This window comes from Mirounga leonina, unplaced genomic scaffold, assembly GCF_011800145.1.
Source record: "Mirounga leonina isolate KUSES-001 unplaced genomic scaffold, KU_Mleo_1.0 Mir_151, whole genome shotgun sequence".
In the NCBI taxonomy this organism is placed as follows: Eukaryota; Metazoa; Chordata; class Mammalia; order Carnivora; family Phocidae; genus Mirounga; species Mirounga leonina.
In genome coordinates, this window is record NW_023270377.1 from 58,537,294 (window position 1) to 58,558,466 (window position 21,173).

A 21,173-nucleotide genomic window follows, 5' to 3' on the forward strand; every position below is an offset into this window, starting at 1 on the left:
TCCATCAAGTGTACTGACATTTATATACTGGGAATCCCAGAAGAGGAGAGAGAAAAGGAGGCAGAAAGAGTATCTGAAGAAATGAAGGCTAAAAATTTCCCAGTTTTGAATAAAAAGATGATGTTGATCAAAGTCAAGGTATAATAAACTCAAAGAGATCCACATCTGGACAAATCATAACCAAACTGTCAAAAACCAAGAAGAATCTTGAAAGCTGTGAGAGAAGTGATTCATCATATACAAAGGATCCTAGTAAGATTAACAGCTGATTTCTCTTCAGAAACCATGGAGACCAGAGGCAGTAGGATTAACATTTTCAAAGTGCTGAAAGAAGGACTATCAACCAAGAATTCTATATCTAACTAAATTGTCCTTCAAAAATGAAAGAGAAATTAAGACATTCTCAAATAAGCAAAACCTGAGAGAGTTCATCACTGGTAGACCTGCCTTATAAAGAAATATTAAAGGGAATCCTTCAGCCTGAAATGAAAGAACACTAGACAGTAAATCAAATCCACATGAAGAAATAAAGAGCACCAGGAAAAGTAATTACATAGGTAGATATAAAGGATAGTGTAGGTGTATTTTTGTAACTTTTTTCTCCTACCTTATTTAAAAGACAACTTAAGAGAATAATAATTATAAATCTATGTAGAGGAACATACAATGTATAAAAATGTATGTTTCATGACAATAACAGTACAAAGGATAGGAAGGGGGAGGGAATGGACCTATATAGGAACAAAACCTGTGTATACTATTGAAGTTAAGTTGGTATTAATCTGAACTAGGCTGTTATAAATAAATTAATACGTTAATTGTAATCCTGGGACAACCACTAAGAAAATAACTCAAAGAAATACAATAAAAGAAACAAGAAGGAAATGAAAATGGTACACCAGAAAATATCATTTTTAATAAAAAAGGCATTAGTAATAGAGAAATAAAGAATCAGAAGAGACATAAAATACATACACAACAAATAACAAAATGGCAAACCTAAATTCTACATTAACGCTAATTATGTTAAATGCAACTGACTTGAACACCCTAATTAAAAGATGGACACTGGCCAGCTGGATTAAAAAATAAAGAAACATAATGTAACCATATGTTGTCTATGAGACACACTTTAGATTCAAACACATAAACAGGTTGAAAGTAAAATCTTGTGGGGCACCTGACTGGCTGAGTATGTGACTCTTGATCTCGTGGCTATGAGTTCAAACCCCACACTGAGTATAGAGATTACTGAAAAAATAATAAAATCTTAAAAAAAAAGAAAGTAAAATCTTGGGAAAAGATACACTGTGGAAACAGAAACCAAAAGAAAGCTGGGATGGTTATACAAGTAACAGATAAAAATACACTTTAAGACAAAAATTATTATCAGAGACAAAGAAGGACATTTTACAATGATAAAAGGCCAATATATCAAAGACATAAAATCATAAACATATATACACTTTAACAACAGAGCTCCAAAATACATGAAGCAAAAACTGACAGAATTGAAGGGAGAAATAGACAAGTCTCAATAATAGTTGGGAGATTTTAATACCCCACTTCCAAAAATGGATATGACAACTAGATAGAAGATCAACAAGAAAACAGAAGATTTGAACAACACTATAAACAAAGTAGGCCTAAGTACTATCTATAGAACACTCTATCCAACAACAGTGGATACACATTTTTCTCAGGTACACATGAAACATTCTCCAAGATATGTAACATTCTCCATAGACCCTATGTTAGCCATAAAACAAGTCTCAATAAATGTAAAAGAACTGAAATCAAACATACTATATTTCTGACCGTAATAGAATGAAATTAGAAATCAATAACAGAACAAAATGTGGGAATTAACAAATATATACAAATTAAACAACATACTCCCAAAGAACCAATGGGTCAAAGAAATCAGAAGAGAAATTAGAAAATATTTGAGATAAATAAAAATGAAAACACACCATAAAAAAACTTATGGGATAGAGAGAAAGCAGTACTTAGAGGGAAATTTATAGCTATAAAAGGTCTTAAATGAATAACCTAAATTCCCACCTTAAGAAACAAACAAACAAACAAAAGAAACTAAAAAAGATCAAACTAACTCCAAAGCAAGCAAAAGAAAGAAACATTAGAGGGGAAATTAATGAAATAAAGAATAGAAAACAATGGCAAAAACTCAACAAAAGTTGGTTTTTTGAAAAGATTAACAAAATTGACAAGCTTTTAGCTAGATTGATCAAGAAAAAAGGGAGAAGGCTCAAACGGATAAAGTCAAGAATGAAGGTGGGGACATTACTAGCAATCCTACAAAAATAAGGATTATGAGTGAATACTATAAACAATTCTATGCCAAAAAATTAGACAATCTAGGTGAAATGTACAAATTCTTAGAAAGACACAAACTACAGAAACTACCTCAGGAAGAAATAGAAGATACGGGGCGCCTGAGTGGCTCAGTCAGTTAAGTGTCCGACTCTTGATTTCAGCTCAGGTCATGATCTCAGGGTCATGAGATCAAGCCCTGCATCAGGCTCCGCTCAGCGAGCGGAGTCCGCTTGAGTTTCTCTCCTTCTCCCTCTACCTCTCCTCCCCACCTGCACACTCCTCCCTCTCTCTAAAATAAATCTTAAGGGCGCCTGGGTGGCTCAGTCGGTTGAGCGACTGCCTTCGGCTCAGGTCATGATCCCGGAGTCCTGGGATCGAGTCCCGCATCGGGCTCCCTGCTTGGCGGGGAGTCTGCTTCTCCCTCTGACCCTCCCCCCTCTCATGTGCTCTCTCTCTCTCTCATTCTCTCTGTCAAATAATAAATAAAATCTTAAAAAAAAAATAAATAAATAAAATAAAATAAATCTTAAGAAAAAAAAAAGAAACAGAAAATCTGAACAGACTGATACTAAATGAAGGGACTGAACTAGTTATCAAAATCTTACAACACAAACTCAGGCCAGATGGCTTCACTGGTAGATTCTACCAAGCATTTAAAGAAGAATAAAACTGGGGTGCCTGGGTGGCTCAGTTGGTTAAGCATCTGCCTTTGGTTCAGGTCACGATCTCAGGGTCCTGGGATCAAACTCGGCATCAGGCTCCCTGCTCAGCGGGGAGTCGGCTTCTCCCTCTCCCTTTGCTCCTCCCCCTGCTCATGTGCTCTCTCTCCCTCTCACACTCTCTCTCTCTCTCTCTCACACACACACACACACACACACGGTCTCTTTCCTTTCAAATAAATAAATAAAAATCTTAAAAAAAAAAAGTGAAAAGATAAGCCACAGAATAGAACATTTTCAAATCATGTATCTTATCAGGAACTAGTATCTATAATAAAAAATATATATAGAAAGATAACTCTAAACACTAAAACAATTAAAAGACAATCCACCTAAAAACTGAGCAAAGGATCTTAACTGACATTTCTTCAGAGATAGACAAATGGCCAATTAGCACATGAAAAGATGCTCACCATTATCTCTCACACAAATCAAAACCAGTGAGATATCACTCATACCCATTATAATAGCTATAATCAAAAAGACTGATTCTAACAAATGTTGACAATGATGTGGAAAAATTGGAACTTTCATACAGTGCTGGCAGGAATGTAAAATGGTAAGGTCACTTTGGAAAATAGTTCGGCAGTTCCTCAAAACCTAAACAGTTACCTATAAGCAGTTCAACTCCTATGTGTATACATAAGACAAATGAAAACCTATGTTCACACAAAGACTTCTACATGAATGGCAGCATTATTCCTAACACCCCAAAAATGGAAAAAACCCAGATGTTCATCAACTTGATGAATGGATAAACAAAATGTGTCATACCCATACTACAGAGTATCATTCAACCACAAAAGGAAGTACTGATACCTGCTATAACATTACATTAAGTGGCAGAAGTCAGTCACAAAAGACCACATGTTATAGAATTTCATTTTTATGAAATGTCTAAAATAGGGAAATCCATACACAGATTAGCGGTTGCCAAGGACTGGGGAGAAGGAGAAATTGGGGAGTGACTACTAATGGGTATGGAGGTTTTTTGGAGAGTGATGAAAATGTTCTGAAATTAGACAGTACCATGGTAGCACACCTTGTGAATATTCTTAAAAACACTGAATTCTACACTTTTTTCTTTTTTTTTTTCAAAATTTTATTTGAATTCTAGTTAGTGAACATACAGTGCAATATTGGTTTCAGGAGCAGAATTCAGTGGTTCATCACTTACATACAGTAGTACCCAGTGCTCATCATAACTCATCCCCATCTAGCTCACCCCCCACCCACCTCCCTCCATTAACCCTCAGTTTGTTCTCTATCCTTAAGAGTCTGTTATGGTTTGTTTCCCTCTCTCTCACCCTGCCACCCACATATGTTCATCTGTTTTGTTTCTTAAATTCCACATATGAGTGAAATCATATGGTATTTGTCTTTCTCTGACTTATTTCGCTTAACATAATCTGCTCTAGCTCCATCCATGTCGTTGCAAATGGCAAGATTTCATTCCTTTTTGATGGCTGAGTAATTGAATTATATGCTTTTAAAATAAGGAACAGTAGATGGTCTTCAAATTCTGCAAGATGATTATTTTCAGTCTATAATTTTATGTATGAAAATAGCAGTTGAGGCTGGGTTGGGGAGGGGAGGTGCTCTAACAGACTAACTCCTCACCTACCTTAACAGAAAGCTAATATTTGCTGTTGAAAACTGTTATATTTCAGAAGTAGTGATATCAGAATCCTACTTAAAAATATACCAATAAATCCCAGAAAAAATAACTAAAAGACTGAGGAGTGACCTACAAATGGCCAGGAACTAATGTATTTGATTTTTTATACTCTTTGCATTTATTACTCTAAAACAAAATTTAAAATTATTATTTAAAAAAGAGAATCATCATACTCTAAGAAAGTGGACTATCTGAACAATGCAGTGGAAAAAGCCTGGGGTCAGAGAGCCTGATTTCATGTTCTGTGGCATTTATTTGCTGTGTAATTATGAGCTACTCACTGTGTCTTAGTTTCCTCATCTGTAAAATCAACAATAAGATTACCTGTGCTCCTAAGGAAGGAGCTTTTATGAGAAGCAAATGAAACAACATAAAAGTAGATTGAAAAACACTGCTTAAAAATGAAACATTATATACTATCTACATAACACTGTAAGCACTCAAATATTTTAGCTTTTACTTATCCAAGTGGATATTCATGATTACTGCTAAACTGTCTGTCTTCAGGATTTACTTTTACTTGAATCATCTGGATTATGGACCAGAATAGAAACAGACTCAGGGGATAATTTCCAGAATCTCCCAGATAAATGAAGCAATGTGCTGATGAGCTATGAGAGATAGGATTTCTTTCTCCCAAGAATAAGTTATGTCTTCAGGAAATTATGTACATGCCTGCACATCAATTAAAACAAACAAGCCAGAAAGCATTTACCTTCACAGTCAAATCCTCATTACCCAGTGTGATGTGGACTTGAATAGGGGGGTAAACACCTTTGTCAGCATGGTGTTCCATCGTTGCTCTCATTGCGTTCTGAAATACATTAGGGTTCCATTCAAAATACAACATTAAAAAAAGAGAAACTAATTATAATTTTCAAATATATATGCATGACTTGAAATTTAAAAATTTTTAATTTGCTGGAAATATGCCAAAATATCACAATTCTTGTAATTATAAAGAATTTTAAAAATTACTGTCCATTTTGGAGGACTTGTGAGATACTTTGATTTAAAGATTTCAATTAAATTCTGCTCATTTTCCAAAACCAGGCATTTCAACACTTTGACTAGTTTACATTGAAGCCAAAAATCCTATCCAAATACTTTTATAATTTAGTAGATAACAAGCAAATCTTATTTTTGAAAAGAGTTTTGTCTCTATTTTTAAGAATCCTTTTAATTGCCAAAAATTACTTTGAAGGAAAAAAAAATTTCGTATAGCACTCATTGCAATGGTCTTATTATGATGTAGAAACTAAGCTAATTCACCACTAGTTTGAAACTAAGGATATTTACACTGTAAAACTGTTTTGATCAATTCCTAAAGGATACATGGTACACAATGCCTACATGGTATAAACACTAAGAGATACCATGACATGTAGCACTGGAGTAGAAACTGATAAAACTAGGTACAGTTAAAAAGGCAAAAGATGGGACTGAATTTGGAAATAAGAGTGTGTGGCCCTGCACACTCATCAGGGTTGGGTATCCCTGAGAAAAAGATGCTATCGTCTCTACCAAAGGCTATTAATAAAATTAGGTTTCAGATGAAAGCCATTATTAATGACACTATGTAAAATCTATTACAGAATACAGTCATATTTCTTTTATTAAGCATCATGGGGAATAAGATCTTTAGTAACTGAAACTTCAAGGAAAAAATTAATTTTAATCCTTTAAGCGCCAATCGCTTATTTATTTAACCACTTTGATAGGAAGATTTTTGTATGCTGTCCTAGGAATAGAAGAGCATTCTTGAACTCTTGCTGTTCTAAGAATTCAGTCAGATTTTCTGTGTTTCAGTGTGTTTTTCTTTTTCATGATCCGACTGAAAGCCACCTCTGCTCTCTACTAGTTGGCTACTGGCTGAAGACATGGTAACTAAAGGAAGAGACTGATTATATAGGCTTGATTTAGAGTAGTCATTTTCAGCCACAAGGACCTGTACCAGTCCTTATCACTCGCTTTTCTGTCTATCAGCAAGTGTCATTGGTGTGTTATTGGGGGAAAAAAGTACTCTTAACATTTCTAGCATAATTTTATTTAGTTTTTGAAATTTGTTGTAAAGAGCAAATATAATAGCAAAAGCCCTATAAGTCAATATAAATGACTTTCTCAAAAAACTCCACAAACATATAATAGTGGGACTCTGGTCTTCTAAGGGTGGAAAATTGAGAGTCATTCTTCTAAATATTCTGTTTTGAAAAACAGAACTTTACTGAGCACTTACACTGAGCTGCCATTGTACTGGACACTTAGTCTGCTACTCCCAATCTTCATAATAACCTGGATAGTATTATCCTCATTTAACAGAAGAGGAAACGTAGGCTCAAAAAGGCTGACCAATTTGCCCAACGTCACACAGAGATTAAGTGGCAGAACTGGAATTCAGACCCAATTCTTTCTGACTTCCAAGTATGAGCTTACCACTACACTGAAGTGCCCATCAGTGTGGACAAAAGGCTGATCGCCGGCAACGTGACATGACACCGAGCATGAAATGACATCTTTAAATGAAACGGAGGAAAACCTGGTAGAGTACTTAACTTTCAGAGCAGATCCCTAACCTCAGGAAAGGACTGATAACGGTTATGTAATACTATTTTACAAACCTTGAAAAGTTCAAACACCATGTGATAGAGATGGGATGGTACATAAACCACTTGTATTGGCTGTCCTGGTGATTTTGCTACAGAGCAGAAGAGAAAAATATAAAAGTACAGAGAGATGTGCTTAAAGCATTTTTAAGAATATATTGTGTAGTGATGAGAAGAAAACATTGACTATGGAGGGTGGTATTATTTGGGGGGGAGAACTGTCACCCCAGTTCTTCACTGTATTAGTGTTTGACCCCACATTCACATAGATTTATAACTGATGGCAACAACATGAGTTTTCAGTCCTTCTTGTGACCCTGCGTAACCATCTAGCCAATCCAGCTTCCCATTTTCTCTATGATGGTGAGTCTTTTAAAAGGACTTTCAGTCTTAAGGTCAGAATTTTACTTTCCAAAACAAAAGTGTTAAGTCTGTAAGTTCCATGGTCCAACTCACGTAAATATACTATTTTTTTAAAGCCATTTTTTTAAATGTTTCATCCATGTGCAATGTTTTCTGTTTTATTTCAGGCATTTCTATGGATACAGATCTGAATTAAATTAAACTAGCATCAATTTATCAAGGAATATGAATTCTACGTTCAAACATTTTATTAAATTTAGAAGCCCAGTTGGGGATACAGTGGCAGGGGCAGGGGGCGGGCAGGTAGTATGTAAAACAACTTTTAGTAGCGCAAAGGAGTAAGACTCACCATACCTTAGAATTCTAATTCATCCAATAAATTGGACTCTCCTCTGAATAAACTGCCCCGTGGAAACATGGATGGGACACCTGGAAACTGCTCAAGTTCAGGTTCCTAAACTATCATTTGTGCATTGTGATTCTTTACTGAATGGTATTGTTATGAAACAAAAGAGTTAATATGGCTTTAGAAAAACACCAAGCAATTCTATTTTCAATTGAAGAACTTCTTCCATTGCTCTCCCACTATAAGGTCCAGAATACAGCTTAGGAAAAGCCTACTTAATTTTATTCTTCTTAAGGGGACATCTTAACTTAGTAACTGTTTTTCCCTCTACGAACTACCCCACCCCCACAGAAACACAGTGACACTCATCAACCTCCTTCCAAGACATCTGATTTTTTTTGTCCAAAAGGCACTAGTCCGGGTGAAAAGACCATCAGAGATAAACAGATTCTCAAACAGATGAGCATTTTTCTTTCCTCTTTACACCTCCAGTCTTTTTACTTCCTCAACAATACAAAAATGATTCACTGCTCAGGAAGCAGAATTCTTAAAGGGTGAATTCTACATTACTGAAGTGCATACAACAGTCAAATGTAATTTTCTTGGCATCATTTTTTTTCTATAACTAACCAAAAACAGAAACAAAAATAAGGAAAGAATCAACATTATCAGTTAAATATAAACAAAATAGGGAAGAAGCCAAAATGCTTTTCAGACAGAATCCAACTAAATTACACACACACACACTCTTAACATGACTACTCTCCCTCAGCTTTCATATTCAATAAAGAAGTTGATGAAAAGCCCTTTTATATTAAGACATATTTAAATTCTTCTTATCATTCCTTCTTAGATAATCACAACACTAATCATTGAGGAAAAGACACCATCAGGCTTACCATTTAGTTCTTCAAGTTCTAGTTCAGGAGAGTTAATATAATACAAATCACACAGACGCCTAGCATTTTCATAGCCATCTAGTGTGAATCAAAACAAAAAAAAGCATTAAAATAAATTTACTTCTATATCATGCATTAAGGTGGCAACAGTACTGATACATGAAAATTTAAAACTGTCTATAGAAGAAAACATACTTTAATTATCTTTGTTTAGGGAAGGTCTTCTTAAGTATGACATGACAAAACCTAATAGCCATAAAGGAAAAATGACAGATATGATTAAAAGAAAATAAAAACATCCAAATAGAAAAAGACACCATAAACAAAGTAAAAACAGCAAGGTGAAGAAACTATTTACAATACATGTAACAAACATGTAGAGTTGGTGAAAATTTAGGATACAGACACTCTCATTCATTATTTGATACTTTTTTGGAGGTATGAAAATTTTAAATGCATTTTAAATGTCTTAAATTTTAGGAATCTTGCTTTCTAAAATACTAGCAAAGTCAGCACTATCTAAAGATGTTCACTGCAGTATTGTTGGTAATAAAAAAAAAAAATGAAAACCTAAATATGTAGCAACAAAAGGATGGATTAATACATTGTAATAAACCCATTAAGCCATTCAAAAACCTGAGGTATGTCTGTATGTACTGAACGTGGAATGATGGCTATAAACTTGTAGAAAAATATATACATAGCACCCCATTTTCCAAAAACAAACAATGTAAGAATAACAATTACATATGTATGAGTATATGTGGTATAACAGAAAAAAGTGTGGAAAGATGCAAACCAAACTATTATGAATTACGGCTCCTAGTAAAGGTTATTATATACTTTTTGAAGTGAAACACTCTCACAGTATCACCATACTTTGCCTAAGAAAGCATTGTATCAACAAAATATTCATCCTATATATAATATACAATTAACATCATAAAATTATTTTCAAATCCACACATTTGCTCCTAACATTTTTTTTTTTTAAAGATTTTATTTATTTGAGACAGAGAGAATGATAGAGAGAGAGCACATGAGAGGGGGGAGGGTCAGAGGGAGAAGCAGGCTCCCTGCCGAGCAGGGAGCCCGATGCGGGACTCGATCCAGGGACTCCAGGATCATGACCTGAGCCGAAAGCAGTCGCTTAACCAACTGAGCCACCCAGGCGCCCTGCTCCTAACATTTTATCTCAAGATACAAATAACTGTTTTTTTGTTTGTTTGTTTGTTTTTAAAGATTTTATTTATTTATTTGAGAGAGAGAGAATGAGAGACAGAGAGCAGGAGAGGGAGGAGGGTCAGAGGGAGAAGCAGACTCCCTGCTGAGCAGGGAGCCCGATGCGGGACTCGATCCCGGGTCTCCAGGATCATGACCTGAGCCGAAGGCAGTCGCTTAACCGACTGAGCCACCCAGACGCCCCCCAAATAACTGTTTTAATAGCAAGAAATAACACTGAACATTTTGATTTTTGCATCCTTCCTGAAAGGAGAAATATAAATATTTACCTTTAATAACTTCAACTACATTGCAGTTTGGATTTATGCTTCCAATGTGTTTTCGATGAGCTGGGCTTCCTTTTCCACCAAACAATAAAGCTATCAAAAAAATCAAAATAAAAAAACAAACAAAATAAGCTAAACTCTCTAATGCCCTTTTCCAGATTTGAAGACTGTTTCTCTAAATGGTACCAAACAGTAAATAGATATTTTACATTCAATACATAGTATTTTACATTCAATAAAATACATTCAATACATTCAATAAAATAAAAATTTCACATTCAATAAAAATACCTCCTTTGCATGCAATTTACTTAATATGCAAAAAAGTAAAATTAAATGTTTACTAAAGGGAAGTTTTCTAAATAAATTTAAAACATACCAACATACTCATTTTATTTTGCTTCTTCTCTTGACTTCTGGATACTTACAGTGCTGATTGAGTAACATTCTAATTGAAATGCGACTCATGTAGAAACGATCCAAAAAGTACTGAACATTCTGGCTGGTGACAGGATCTACCCCGAAGCTCTCCTTGTATTCAATCACACCCTGGGCCATCGTGGGAATAACATCATTGTGTCGGTTCCTGATCCGAATCACAGTATCTGTAAAGCTAAACAAGCCTGACTTGTCAAAACAGCCAAATGTTTTGACAAGTGAATTTAATACTAAAATCCAAGTTTCACTAACCTATACTAGGCAAGAAATCCCCAATTCAGTAAAAAGATCATTGATGTATGTTTTCTTATGCTTATTTAAATAAATTTCAGCTCATAAATATATGGAATCTATGACAGGACAAAAACCTCCAAAATAAAACTTTTAAAACTTATTTTCTTGGAACTCCTAAGAGTAAGGCTGCCACAAAAGACTATCCTAAAAATGGCAAGGGTTTTCTTTAACCATTATCAATTCAGATCATCTAAGCACTCCCAATGAGGACAGTATTCCAGGGACGTTCAGCATTAAGAGAAGACAGAGTGCTTACTTCTAGGGAACACATGCTCTGTAAGGAATAAGGATGAATAAGCCAATAAAGCCTGCCTGTTTGGGAACTATTCCCTATGGTTCCAAGAGAGAAAGAACCACTAAGAACAGAAAAGTAAAAGAAATTCTAATTTCGTTGATCCTATTAAGTTTAAAAATGGGAGAGGAAAAGTCGACTGTTGTGTTAAAAGAAAAATTTTCAAGTCATCCAGCCTTCCCACTTCTGTCATTTAGAAGACATTATTGCATGGTTAATTTAAAGACCTAAATAAAAGAGAAAAGAAATCTTAATTATGAAATAACAAAATCCATCTTGTAACATACCTATCTGAATTTACACTTCTGAATGAGTGCTTTCCCATTCAAAGTCATCATCTTGAGTACTATTAACTTATTCCAATGATGCTCTCACGGCTCAAAATATTTTTGGAATTCCTAGTTTGTAATCTGCTTCAAAACCAAACTAATAATCCCAAATACAAACAAAACTCCTCAAAAACAACAAACTCATCATTTCTAGTCCACCCCTTTATTTCACTTCTCTCTTTTTAAAACCCCAAAGAGTATTATTCTGCTTGATTGCTCTCATTTTTTAGATTCAGCACTGACTAACCATCTTCAGAAGGTTCTGTAGCATAACATTTATTTTTAAGAGGGCTTGGGTTCAAATCCTGATCCTACCACTGGCTGGCTATTTGATTTTAATGCTACCTTAAGTTTCTTTGTGCACAGACAGCATTAACTCAATAGCATTGTTTTAAAGATTAAATACACAGTGTGCTTCATACCTAGGCAGAGAGTAAATCCTTGATGTTATTTTCAGACCAATACATGTTTAAAAAGTGAAATGTTGCCATCATCTTTAAAGACAGTAAAAAAAAAATGTGTAATAAACTCTGAGGACAACAAAAGAAGTGGTCTTTAAGTTCTGAGCCACATTCACTGGAATAAGCAGATAATTGCCTGAGAGGACTACCCGGGTTTATCAATTCGGGTATGCTGGTTATTAAATTGGTTGTATTACTTCCATTATCTTACAGGCCAGAGGTCATAAAGTGAGACCCACAGACACGTTTTTATAGGCCTTCAGTATTTAAAAATTTTTTTTAATTAGTTGCAATCTTCAAAACTGGGAGGTTTTACATTAAAAATCTAAACTTACTGCTTTTCTTTAAACCCCCACACACAAATCAGACAATCCGGATAGTGTTTCTGCATTGGCAATGATTGGAGGGAGCTGAAGGTGGCACGCTGGAGCTGAAGGTGACTCTTCCCTAAGTGAAGAGTCCTCACCAGTCCCCTATCATCCGAATGGCACCGAGGCCACATCTAGATTTCCACTGATCATCACACTTGAATTGTGTCTTTTCTTATATTTACTGATGTACAGTATTTGCCGTACCTGTATGAGCTGCTATAAACATATATACTATCATATGTTCTGGAGTGGAGAGAAACTAAAGTTAATTTCCCTAAAGTGACCCAACAGCAGGTTTAAGCTCAATACATTTATATTTTTTATATGACATTTAAAGAGTATAAAAATTGTGCACTTACTCATAAATAGTTTTAGCATCTTCAGCACTTTTGTCTTTAAATTCAAGAAGTTCCTGAAGACTCTGGATATACCTAAAATGCAAATCAGTGGGGTAAATTTGTTCTTTTACAATTTGGAAGTTCAATATTGTGAAAATACTAAAAAGGTATTTTTAATTTTAACATCTTTTAACTTTTAATTTAGAATAGTGCTACAAATTATGGTTGAAGTAGGATTTTTAGACCCATTCACATTTAAGCAAAGTGCCTGGCACAAAGTAGTAGAAGGTGCATTTTCTCCTAAAAACATAGGTTAAATTTAAGGATTTCAAGATTTCGGGTGCCTGGGTGGCTCAGTTGGTTAAGCGGCTGCCTTCGGCTTAGGTCATGATCTCAGGGTCCTGGGATAGAACCAACCCCGCCCAGTTTGCTTCTCCCTCTCCTCTGCCCCTTCCCATGCTTGCGCACACGCTGGTGCAGCGTGAACACGCTCTCTCTCTCTCAAATTAATAAATAAAATCTTTTAAAATAATAATTTTAAGATTTCCTATTTCTTTTTTTTTTTTTTAAGTTCTATACTCTAAGATAGCTTTTCAGTTTCTTAAATTTACCACTATACAGTATAAATGCTGATTGTCATGAGAACTGAGTCTGTTACCATGAACTATGTGATCTGGGACGATGACTTAGCTTGTCTTAGTCTCAGTAAAATGTGGAGGCCCGCCTATATCAGTCTATGAGTCTAACTTAAAACCTGAGCTTTAAAACCTTATACGCCGTATATATAGGCCTTGAGTGTTTAAAAAAAATTTTATTAGTTGCAATCTTTCAAAATTGGGAGATTTTACATTAAAAATCTAGACTTGTGGCTTTTCTTTAAATAAATACACAAAAATCAGATGATCTGGATAGTGTTTCTGCATTGGCAATGATCAGCTGGAGCTGAGGGTGGTTATCCTTTAGAAGCATGCACTCTCCAGGTTAATAGCTTATGTCCAGTCAACAAGTATTTGTTAAAAGCCTATAATTTACCACATAGTTCTTTTAAACAGAGCTGAACAAAAACAAAAGTCATGAAAATGTAGGTTTTTAATTTACCTAACAATTCAAGGTGGCAAATCACCTGTTAAAGACGGAGCAAAATGAGGAAAGCCAAATGACTTTGTCAAGGTCATGCTGCCAGGCACCATGGCAGGACAGGGCCAGAGGTGAAAACACTTCACTACTATTCAATAACCTTCCATAATACAGGGTCTGCTTTGGCTGCTCTGTTGGAACTTTATCTACAACTGTCTTTAGTAGGCATCCAGGGGTAATGAAAGTGTAAAAATCTGTAAATCCATACGTTGGTTTGAAAAGCTGTTCTTGACAAGCAATGTGCCTTTCTGCAGTACAAAGCATTCCAAAGTCAAGTGATTCTGATATTTGCTTTAACCCTTACTTTTCACCGGCAAGAAAAACTATGCTCTTTATTCAAGAGAGAGTTGAGCACCTACAACATTTTAGGCACAGATCAGATTTCAAAATGCAGCATATTCTATTTTTAATGAAGAATTTTAAAAACAGGAATAAGCTTCCATAGAAAATTATACGTTCTCATTTATATTCCATCACAGTTCCTAAACAAATGCCTCTTCTTTAAACCACATTTATAATTGTCCCGTATTTGAACTAGATAGCAAACATCTCATTATCACATATTATAACAATCATACACTTCTTTCGCTTTTTTTTTAAATTGAAGTTCTATCAGTTTCTCCTACAAACTATGATACCTACAAAAAAAAAGCTAAGATCTCCATGAATCATAACTGGGAAAAATCTTGCAGCTAATTTTTTTTTCTATTTAAGACTGAACTCTGGTAGACTCTTTTGTTTGAAATGTATAGTGCTTAAAAGAATAATACTTGTAAGTTAATAACATTAACAAGAAAGGCTGTGTTTAAGTGGCCACATATGCATGCACCTCCACTGTCATATTTCGGAAGAGATTATAGTTTCTTATATGATTCCACTAATTTCTAATTATTTTTAAATGGTAGAAAAAAGGGTGCCTGGATGGCTCAGTTGGTTAAGCAACTGCCTTTGGCTCGGGTCATGATCCCAGGGTCCTGGGATGGAGCCCGCATCGGGCTCCCTGCTGGGTGGGAAGCCTGCTTCTCCCTCTCCCACTTCCCCTGCTTGTGTTCCCTCTCTCGCTGTCTGTCTGCCTCTCTCTCTCTCTCTGTCAATTAAATAAATAAAATCTTTTTTAAAAAAATAAAATAAATGGTAGAAAAAAGATTTTAACTTTTGTGTTTGATAAAGATATACTTCAATAAAATAAATTCAGTTTACTAAAAAAATATATACACCCTTTAATACATTTTATCATTCTGACTATAGCATGGTATAGTAGAAAGAAACAAATCTGGGCTTGAATCCCAGCTCCACTATGAGTGGTACTGCCTTTGGCAAAAGACCTGTAGGTGCCTCAGTTTCCTAATCTGTAAAATGGAGATAATAATGCCTAATGGGCAGAGTTGTCGAGGGGATTAAAGGTAAATACATAAACCCCTAGCCATCAACACATGATAGATATTTTTTATTATAATATAACATCCTGCAGATTCAATAACAAATCATAAAGTTAGTGTGTGTATTTCTGTGTAGTTCTGATTTTTTTTTTTTTTTTTTCAAAGTCAAGGACTGGTAGAGTCCAGGATTCAGGGGACAAGCCTAGACATACCCATAAAAAGAGGAGGAATGCTCTGAATCCACTGAAGAGTTAAAAAAAAAAGTATTTGCTTTCACCTTAAGTCAAGCCTACAAGTCCACTGAAACTGCAAACACAAGATGGGAATCTTACCAGCTTTGTACCAATTGAACTGATGGAGTCCTGAGAAGATTATCTGGAAGAAGACTTATTTCTTTCATTATATTTGCCAATCTAACAGGCAGCTCTTGCCGCAGAAACATAAATGAGGTCTTTTCACAAGCATTCATAGATCCTAAAACCAAATAGGGTGGGAACAGCAATAAGTAGAGGCCATAAGGCAGTAGAAGCCAACTGGCAGGGAGAAACACAGAGGGAGTTATTGGGCAACGACAGAGCGGTAGCATCACCATAATGACAGGGAAAGAAAGAGGAGGCAAAGGACAAGATAACCCACTCAGTTGGGTTGTGAGGCATCCTAAATGACCTGCTAATTCCTGACATTCCAATTGCTTTGTAGAGTGATGAAGATACTTTCCTGTCTCCATCATCCGTAGGGGATCATCTCAGAACCAAGGCAACCTGAGCAAGTCTGAGCAAGGTGTGGAGTCCAATGAACAGTAGGATGGCCAAAGCCTATCCTATGTAACCAGCTGCTGCTATTATTTAGAAAATCTGCTTCCTAACTCCAGGTTTATAAGAAATGAATACCTAAGATAAACAGAGTAGTGGTATATGCATGAGAACCATGATAAACAAGACTCAGTGTAGAGGAGGGCTTTCAGGTAACAGAAAGCAAAAAATACCAATGCCTGTTCAGCAACCATCTTCAAGCTTTGAACCCCTGCACCCCCACCCCCCCGGTTTTTCAATTGTCTAATTCCTGGAAAGCAGCCTGCTCTTCTTCCACTCCTATCAAGATGCTAGGCAGAACATTTGTAGAATGGCCTTTGGCAAGCAGTTCCATTTAAAGTTAAACTAAAAAGTCATGTTATTTCAGCAGTGCGTTTTAAACTCACGAATTTAATCTTGCTTTTTAGCAAGAGGCAACCTTAGCAATAACTAGATTGTCCATAGCAGGAATGGCCGAATTAAAGGAAAGCATTTTCTTGAGAAAGTTTAATAGGATACTGTGAACAAGGCCAAATTCACCCCTTAATCACACTACAAGTCATTTTAAGGTACAAACAAAAACGAGGGCTGTGTGCCAAAAAAATTTTGCCACTGTACACCACAATTTTAAGATAAAGCTTCCGGCTTGCTGGTATCTTTCGAGCCCACTAATGATCCATTACTGACTTAACAGTCAGTACAACGCAGAAGATAATTTTTTCTACTGAAATTATACGACTATATTAGTTTTCCCTTTCCCCCTCAACACCCCCATATGAGAAGTCAAAAAGTCTAACTTTTCATTTTCTCTGCAATCTGTTGCATCCTTTCTAGAGAAAACCAGGAAGCGTCCACCAGAGGAAGAGGAAAGTGGATAGGGTGCAATCTGGTAATCCCCACAGCACTTGTGTTCACGCACTTCACATGTGCTCAAGACTATGCTGATGATGAAATGAATGTGCTGTTGGTGGAACACTATTAGGCAAGCGGCAAGGAAAACATTCTATGAAAACACTCGGGCCAGTTATAACCTGCTTCTCCTATCATCATGTCAACTTTATACAATCATCATGTACAAACTGAGCATTTATCATCACTCTGAAGAATCGGAACACGACTCCCGGAGGTGTGCACACACTTGCCTCTAGCCGGAGCTCGGCTCTTCGGAAGGGACCTGGCAGAGAGCACGGTTCTGCACACGTGCGCTGAAAGGCGGGAGGTCATTCCGCCCGCGGCCCTCCCTGTTTGTTTTTCAACAACACACAGGGAAAAGGCACACGCCCCCGGCCCGCCTGCGCCAGCACCTGAGCTAGAGGATCTGCCCGCAAGGGAGGAAGGAAGCACCTAAAGCGCTGGGGGAGGAGACGTTAAGGAGGAGGGGTGCGCCGGCGGTGAGAGCGGGCCAGCGCGGGCCGGGCCCGGCCCGGGTCAGGGGCCGCATTTCCCCGCGCAGGGCCGCGCACAAAGGCCCGAGGCCCGGGCCGCACTCACCGAAGTCCAGGAACTGCTTCATGGAAAGCGGGGACGGCGAGAAGCGCGCGTAGAAGTCCACCTGGCCCGGAACGCCGCTCTCGGGCGCCGGCCTGGAGCCCGAGTCGGAGGTGAGGCTGCGGCTGCCGCCGGGGCTAGCCGCGCGCAGCCCAGAGCCCGGGCCGGCCGAGGCGGCTCCGCGCAGCAGCCGCGCCAGCCTCATGCCGAGCCCCGCCGGAGGAGCCGGAGCCGCGGCCGCTCGCCGCTCCGCGCCTCGGCCGGGCGGTACGTGAGGGACGTGGCTACCCTCAGGGGCGGGGAGCGGCTGTCACCGCCACGGCCACCGCCCCCCTCGCCGGAGCCCGGCCCCCTGCGCCGCTGGGCGGGACCCAGAGAGGGAGGCGGGGAGAGAGGCGGGAGCGTGCGCGGGGTCCGCCCCTGTGCCAAAGCCCAGCCTCCCGCGCGCCGGGGCGGGGCGGGAGAGCGAGGGGGCGGGTAGTGTGTGCGCAGGTCTGCGGGCGGGAAACCGCGGGAGCCGGGGCCGGCCGGGTGTCCGCAGTCCCGGGCCCGCGTCGCGGCGCAGCTGCGGAGCCCGCAGGTTGTGGCGGCGCCGGGGCTGCTAAGCCGCGCTCGCCCTGTGGTGCGCCCCCTTCCCACGCTCTTTCAGAGCGAACCACACCTTCCTGCTTTCTGTGCGTCCTCCCCAGCCTCAGCCAAAAAGGGTTAAGGACTGGGCCGCGCTCCGCTTCCCACAACGGGGTGCTGCTGCGAGTCCGAGTGCGTCCCAGGAACTCTCCACGGTGATGCAGGCCCCATATTTTACAGGAGAAGAAGCCAAGACCCAGAGACCTTCAAGATCTGACCCTCGCCAAGCAGTGGTACAAAAATGCGAATGAACATGGGGGAGTGTATCCCTAAATATTATCAGCGACTGCAGATCCAGAAGATGATTGGCAGGCAGCCCAACTTGAAGCTTTTTGTGCAGGCCTTCTAGGCATGGTCAGCAACGTACTTAAAGGGTCCCTCCTCTTGACTTCACCGTCTTCTCAGCCTCACAGTTTGGCTGTTCCATCATTTCCTCTTCTCCAATTTACTCGGCTTATGATGGGGTACCTCTGGATATGGTAAGTTGAAAATGCATTCAGTAAACTTATCCAGCATCATAGCTTAACCTAGCCGACCTTAAGCGTGCTCAGAACATTTCCATTAGCCTACAGTTGGGCAAAATCCTCTAACACAAAGCCTATTTTATAATAACACATGCTTTATTGAAGTACTGTCCTGAAAGTGAAGAACAGAATGGTTGTACATAGGTTGTTTACCCTGGCAACTGTGGGGCTGAGTTGGAGTCGCAGCTGCTGCTGCAAGCATCACAAAAGAATATTGTACCACATTTCAACTTGCTTGGGAAAAGATCAAAATTCAAGGTATGATTTCCACTGAATGGGTATCGCTTTTGCTCCACTGTAAAGTAGAAAAATCGTAAGTTGAACTATTGAAAATCGGAAACTGTAGTGAATACAAGACTAGACAATGTCTTTTTTTTTTTTTTTAAAGATTTTATTTATTTATTTGAGAGAGAGAGAATGAGAGAGAGAGAACACATGAGAGGGGATAGGGTCAGAGGGAGAAGCAGACTCCCTGCCGAGCAGGGAGCCCGATGCGGGACTCGATCCCGGGACTCCAGGATCATGACCTGAGCCGAAGGCAGTCGCTTAACCAACTGAGCCACCCAGGCGCCCCAACAAGACTAGACAATTTCTTATTTTGGTTTAATCCCATAGAGCTGCAAAGGCAGCAGTCTTTGCTGAAAATCACCACTGCTGCCCCTTCTCTCCACCGCTACTTCCCCATATATCCATCCCCAGTGCTTTGGTATGTCTTAGATGCAACAAAATTACTTTTTCATGGGTAGTTTATCAATAAAATATGTATACGTGTATATCTCAGCAGTTACTGGTATAGAATAACAATTCATTTCTTCATGATGGTCAGGTCTTGGGTTGTATTGATAAGGAAAATCTGGGTCCTAAGATGGCCGACCGAGCCAGTGAGAGCATCCCAGTCCTTGCCCCGGGGCTCTTCCGGGTTCTTCTCCCTGCTCTGCTTTCTGCGTGCACCAATCCGGGTTCTTCTCCCTGCCCCGCTTCACACACGTGCCAAAAGTGCCAAGTATGCGGAAGTAGAAGTGTATAAATTGCCCCCTTTGTTTGTGCTCGGGGCTCAGACGTTTGGAGACCACTCTCCTCTGAGCCCGCCAGCATTAAATAAACCTCCGGTCTTCCAAGATCTCTGGGTGCCGCTTGGTTCTTCCGTCAGGCGAGCCAGTCCAGGTTCCGTAACATTTGGTTCCCTGACCGGGAAACCCAACCACGCTGGCCCATTGTTGCCACCAGTTTGGGGTTAACGGCGGGGCAGTGATGGAAGGAGGGATTGTAACGGAGAAGGCGCACCCTGCCTAATTTTCGGCAGTCTCCTGCCCCGGTTGTCTCAGGCCGGCCCCGCTCCGCTGTTACTGCCGGATTGAAGGAGAGTTGGCAGGTGAGGACCTGGTCCCAACGTTGGATTCTGGTAAGGCCTGGGGCCCCAGGACCCAGACAGGCCCACCCCCAATGGGGTGGAAGGGAGCCTGATCACCTCCCAGAGACCTCTTGGAGGTCTCACAGGTAGGGATTCCCAGGGAGGGAATGTAATAACTTCTGGAGTGTGAATGTGTGAGTGAATGTGCAGTCCAGCCCGGCTTGCTCAAGCTGACTGATTCTTTGACTCCACGGGCGGGCACCCTTATGGTCCCCAGAAGCCTACGGAATCTGAGTGGGCCTGTCTGCGATTCCGTGGTGAACTGCATACGGTCTATGGCAGCATCAGAATAGTTTCCGATCGTAAGTCACAACGCTGAGACCGCTACGGCTAAGCCTCACTTAAGCTCCTTTAGGACACGGCCAGACGGGCATCTGATTGGTCTCCTTATCTCAGGAGGCATCCCCCCTCTTTGTTTGTCTCTGTGCCACCGCACACGGGGACATCACCATGGGATCAGGGCAGAGTAAACCTACGGTTCTAGAGACCATGATCAGAAGTTTCAAGATCTGACCAAATTGCCTAAGCCCAGTCGTGTGTGAAATGCTTCAGAACACTTGATGGAGACAAAGCAGAGCAACCAAAATTGAGATCATGAGACAGGCCTGGGGGTCTGGAATTTGCGCAGGTCGGAGGACCTGGGAGTCAAGTCAGCCTTCTCTAACAAGGCAAGATCTCCAGCTGTTTAGGTTCTTTAGCTTCACAGAGCACCTTTCCCTGTCATCTCTGGGTGGTGGGAGGTTGGGGTGAGCATCCTCCAGGGATGGGACAGGTCTCAGGTAGGGAGAGGCAGGGGACACTGGCTCTTCTGGAGAGGACTGGGGCAAGGAATTCGGGGGA

At 39.5% G+C, this 21,173-nt stretch overlaps 1 protein-coding gene across 4 annotated transcripts in view; it reads right to left on the reverse strand.

Annotated features, from left to right (window-relative positions):
- The window catches only part of PDK1 (pyruvate dehydrogenase kinase 1), an 89,061-nt gene extending 70,977 nt beyond the window's left edge, over nucleotides 1-18,084 (reverse strand). For 2 of the 4 annotated variants that reach the window (XM_035007762.1, XM_035007761.1), the window contains exons 1-7: nucleotides 15,825-16,470; nucleotides 12,998-13,069; nucleotides 10,882-11,066; nucleotides 10,457-10,546; nucleotides 8,946-9,023; nucleotides 7,353-7,429; nucleotides 5,450-5,548 (exon numbers count right to left, since the gene is read on the reverse strand). In XM_035007762.1, coding sequence (XP_034863653.1) covers nucleotides 5,450-5,548; nucleotides 7,353-7,429; nucleotides 8,946-9,023; nucleotides 10,457-10,546; nucleotides 10,882-11,066; nucleotides 12,998-13,069; nucleotides 15,825-16,222 — 999 coding nt within the window. In that variant the 5' untranslated portion in view covers nucleotides 16,223-16,470. Of the gene's footprint in view, nucleotides 1-5,449; nucleotides 5,549-7,352; nucleotides 7,430-8,945; nucleotides 9,024-10,456; nucleotides 10,547-10,881; nucleotides 11,067-12,997; nucleotides 13,070-15,824; nucleotides 16,471-17,774 lie in introns of those variants that run through there. The other 2 variants (XM_035007760.1, XM_035007759.1) reach the window with 2 other exon arrangements.
- Between the last annotated feature and the right edge of the window lie 3,089 nt (nucleotides 18,085-21,173).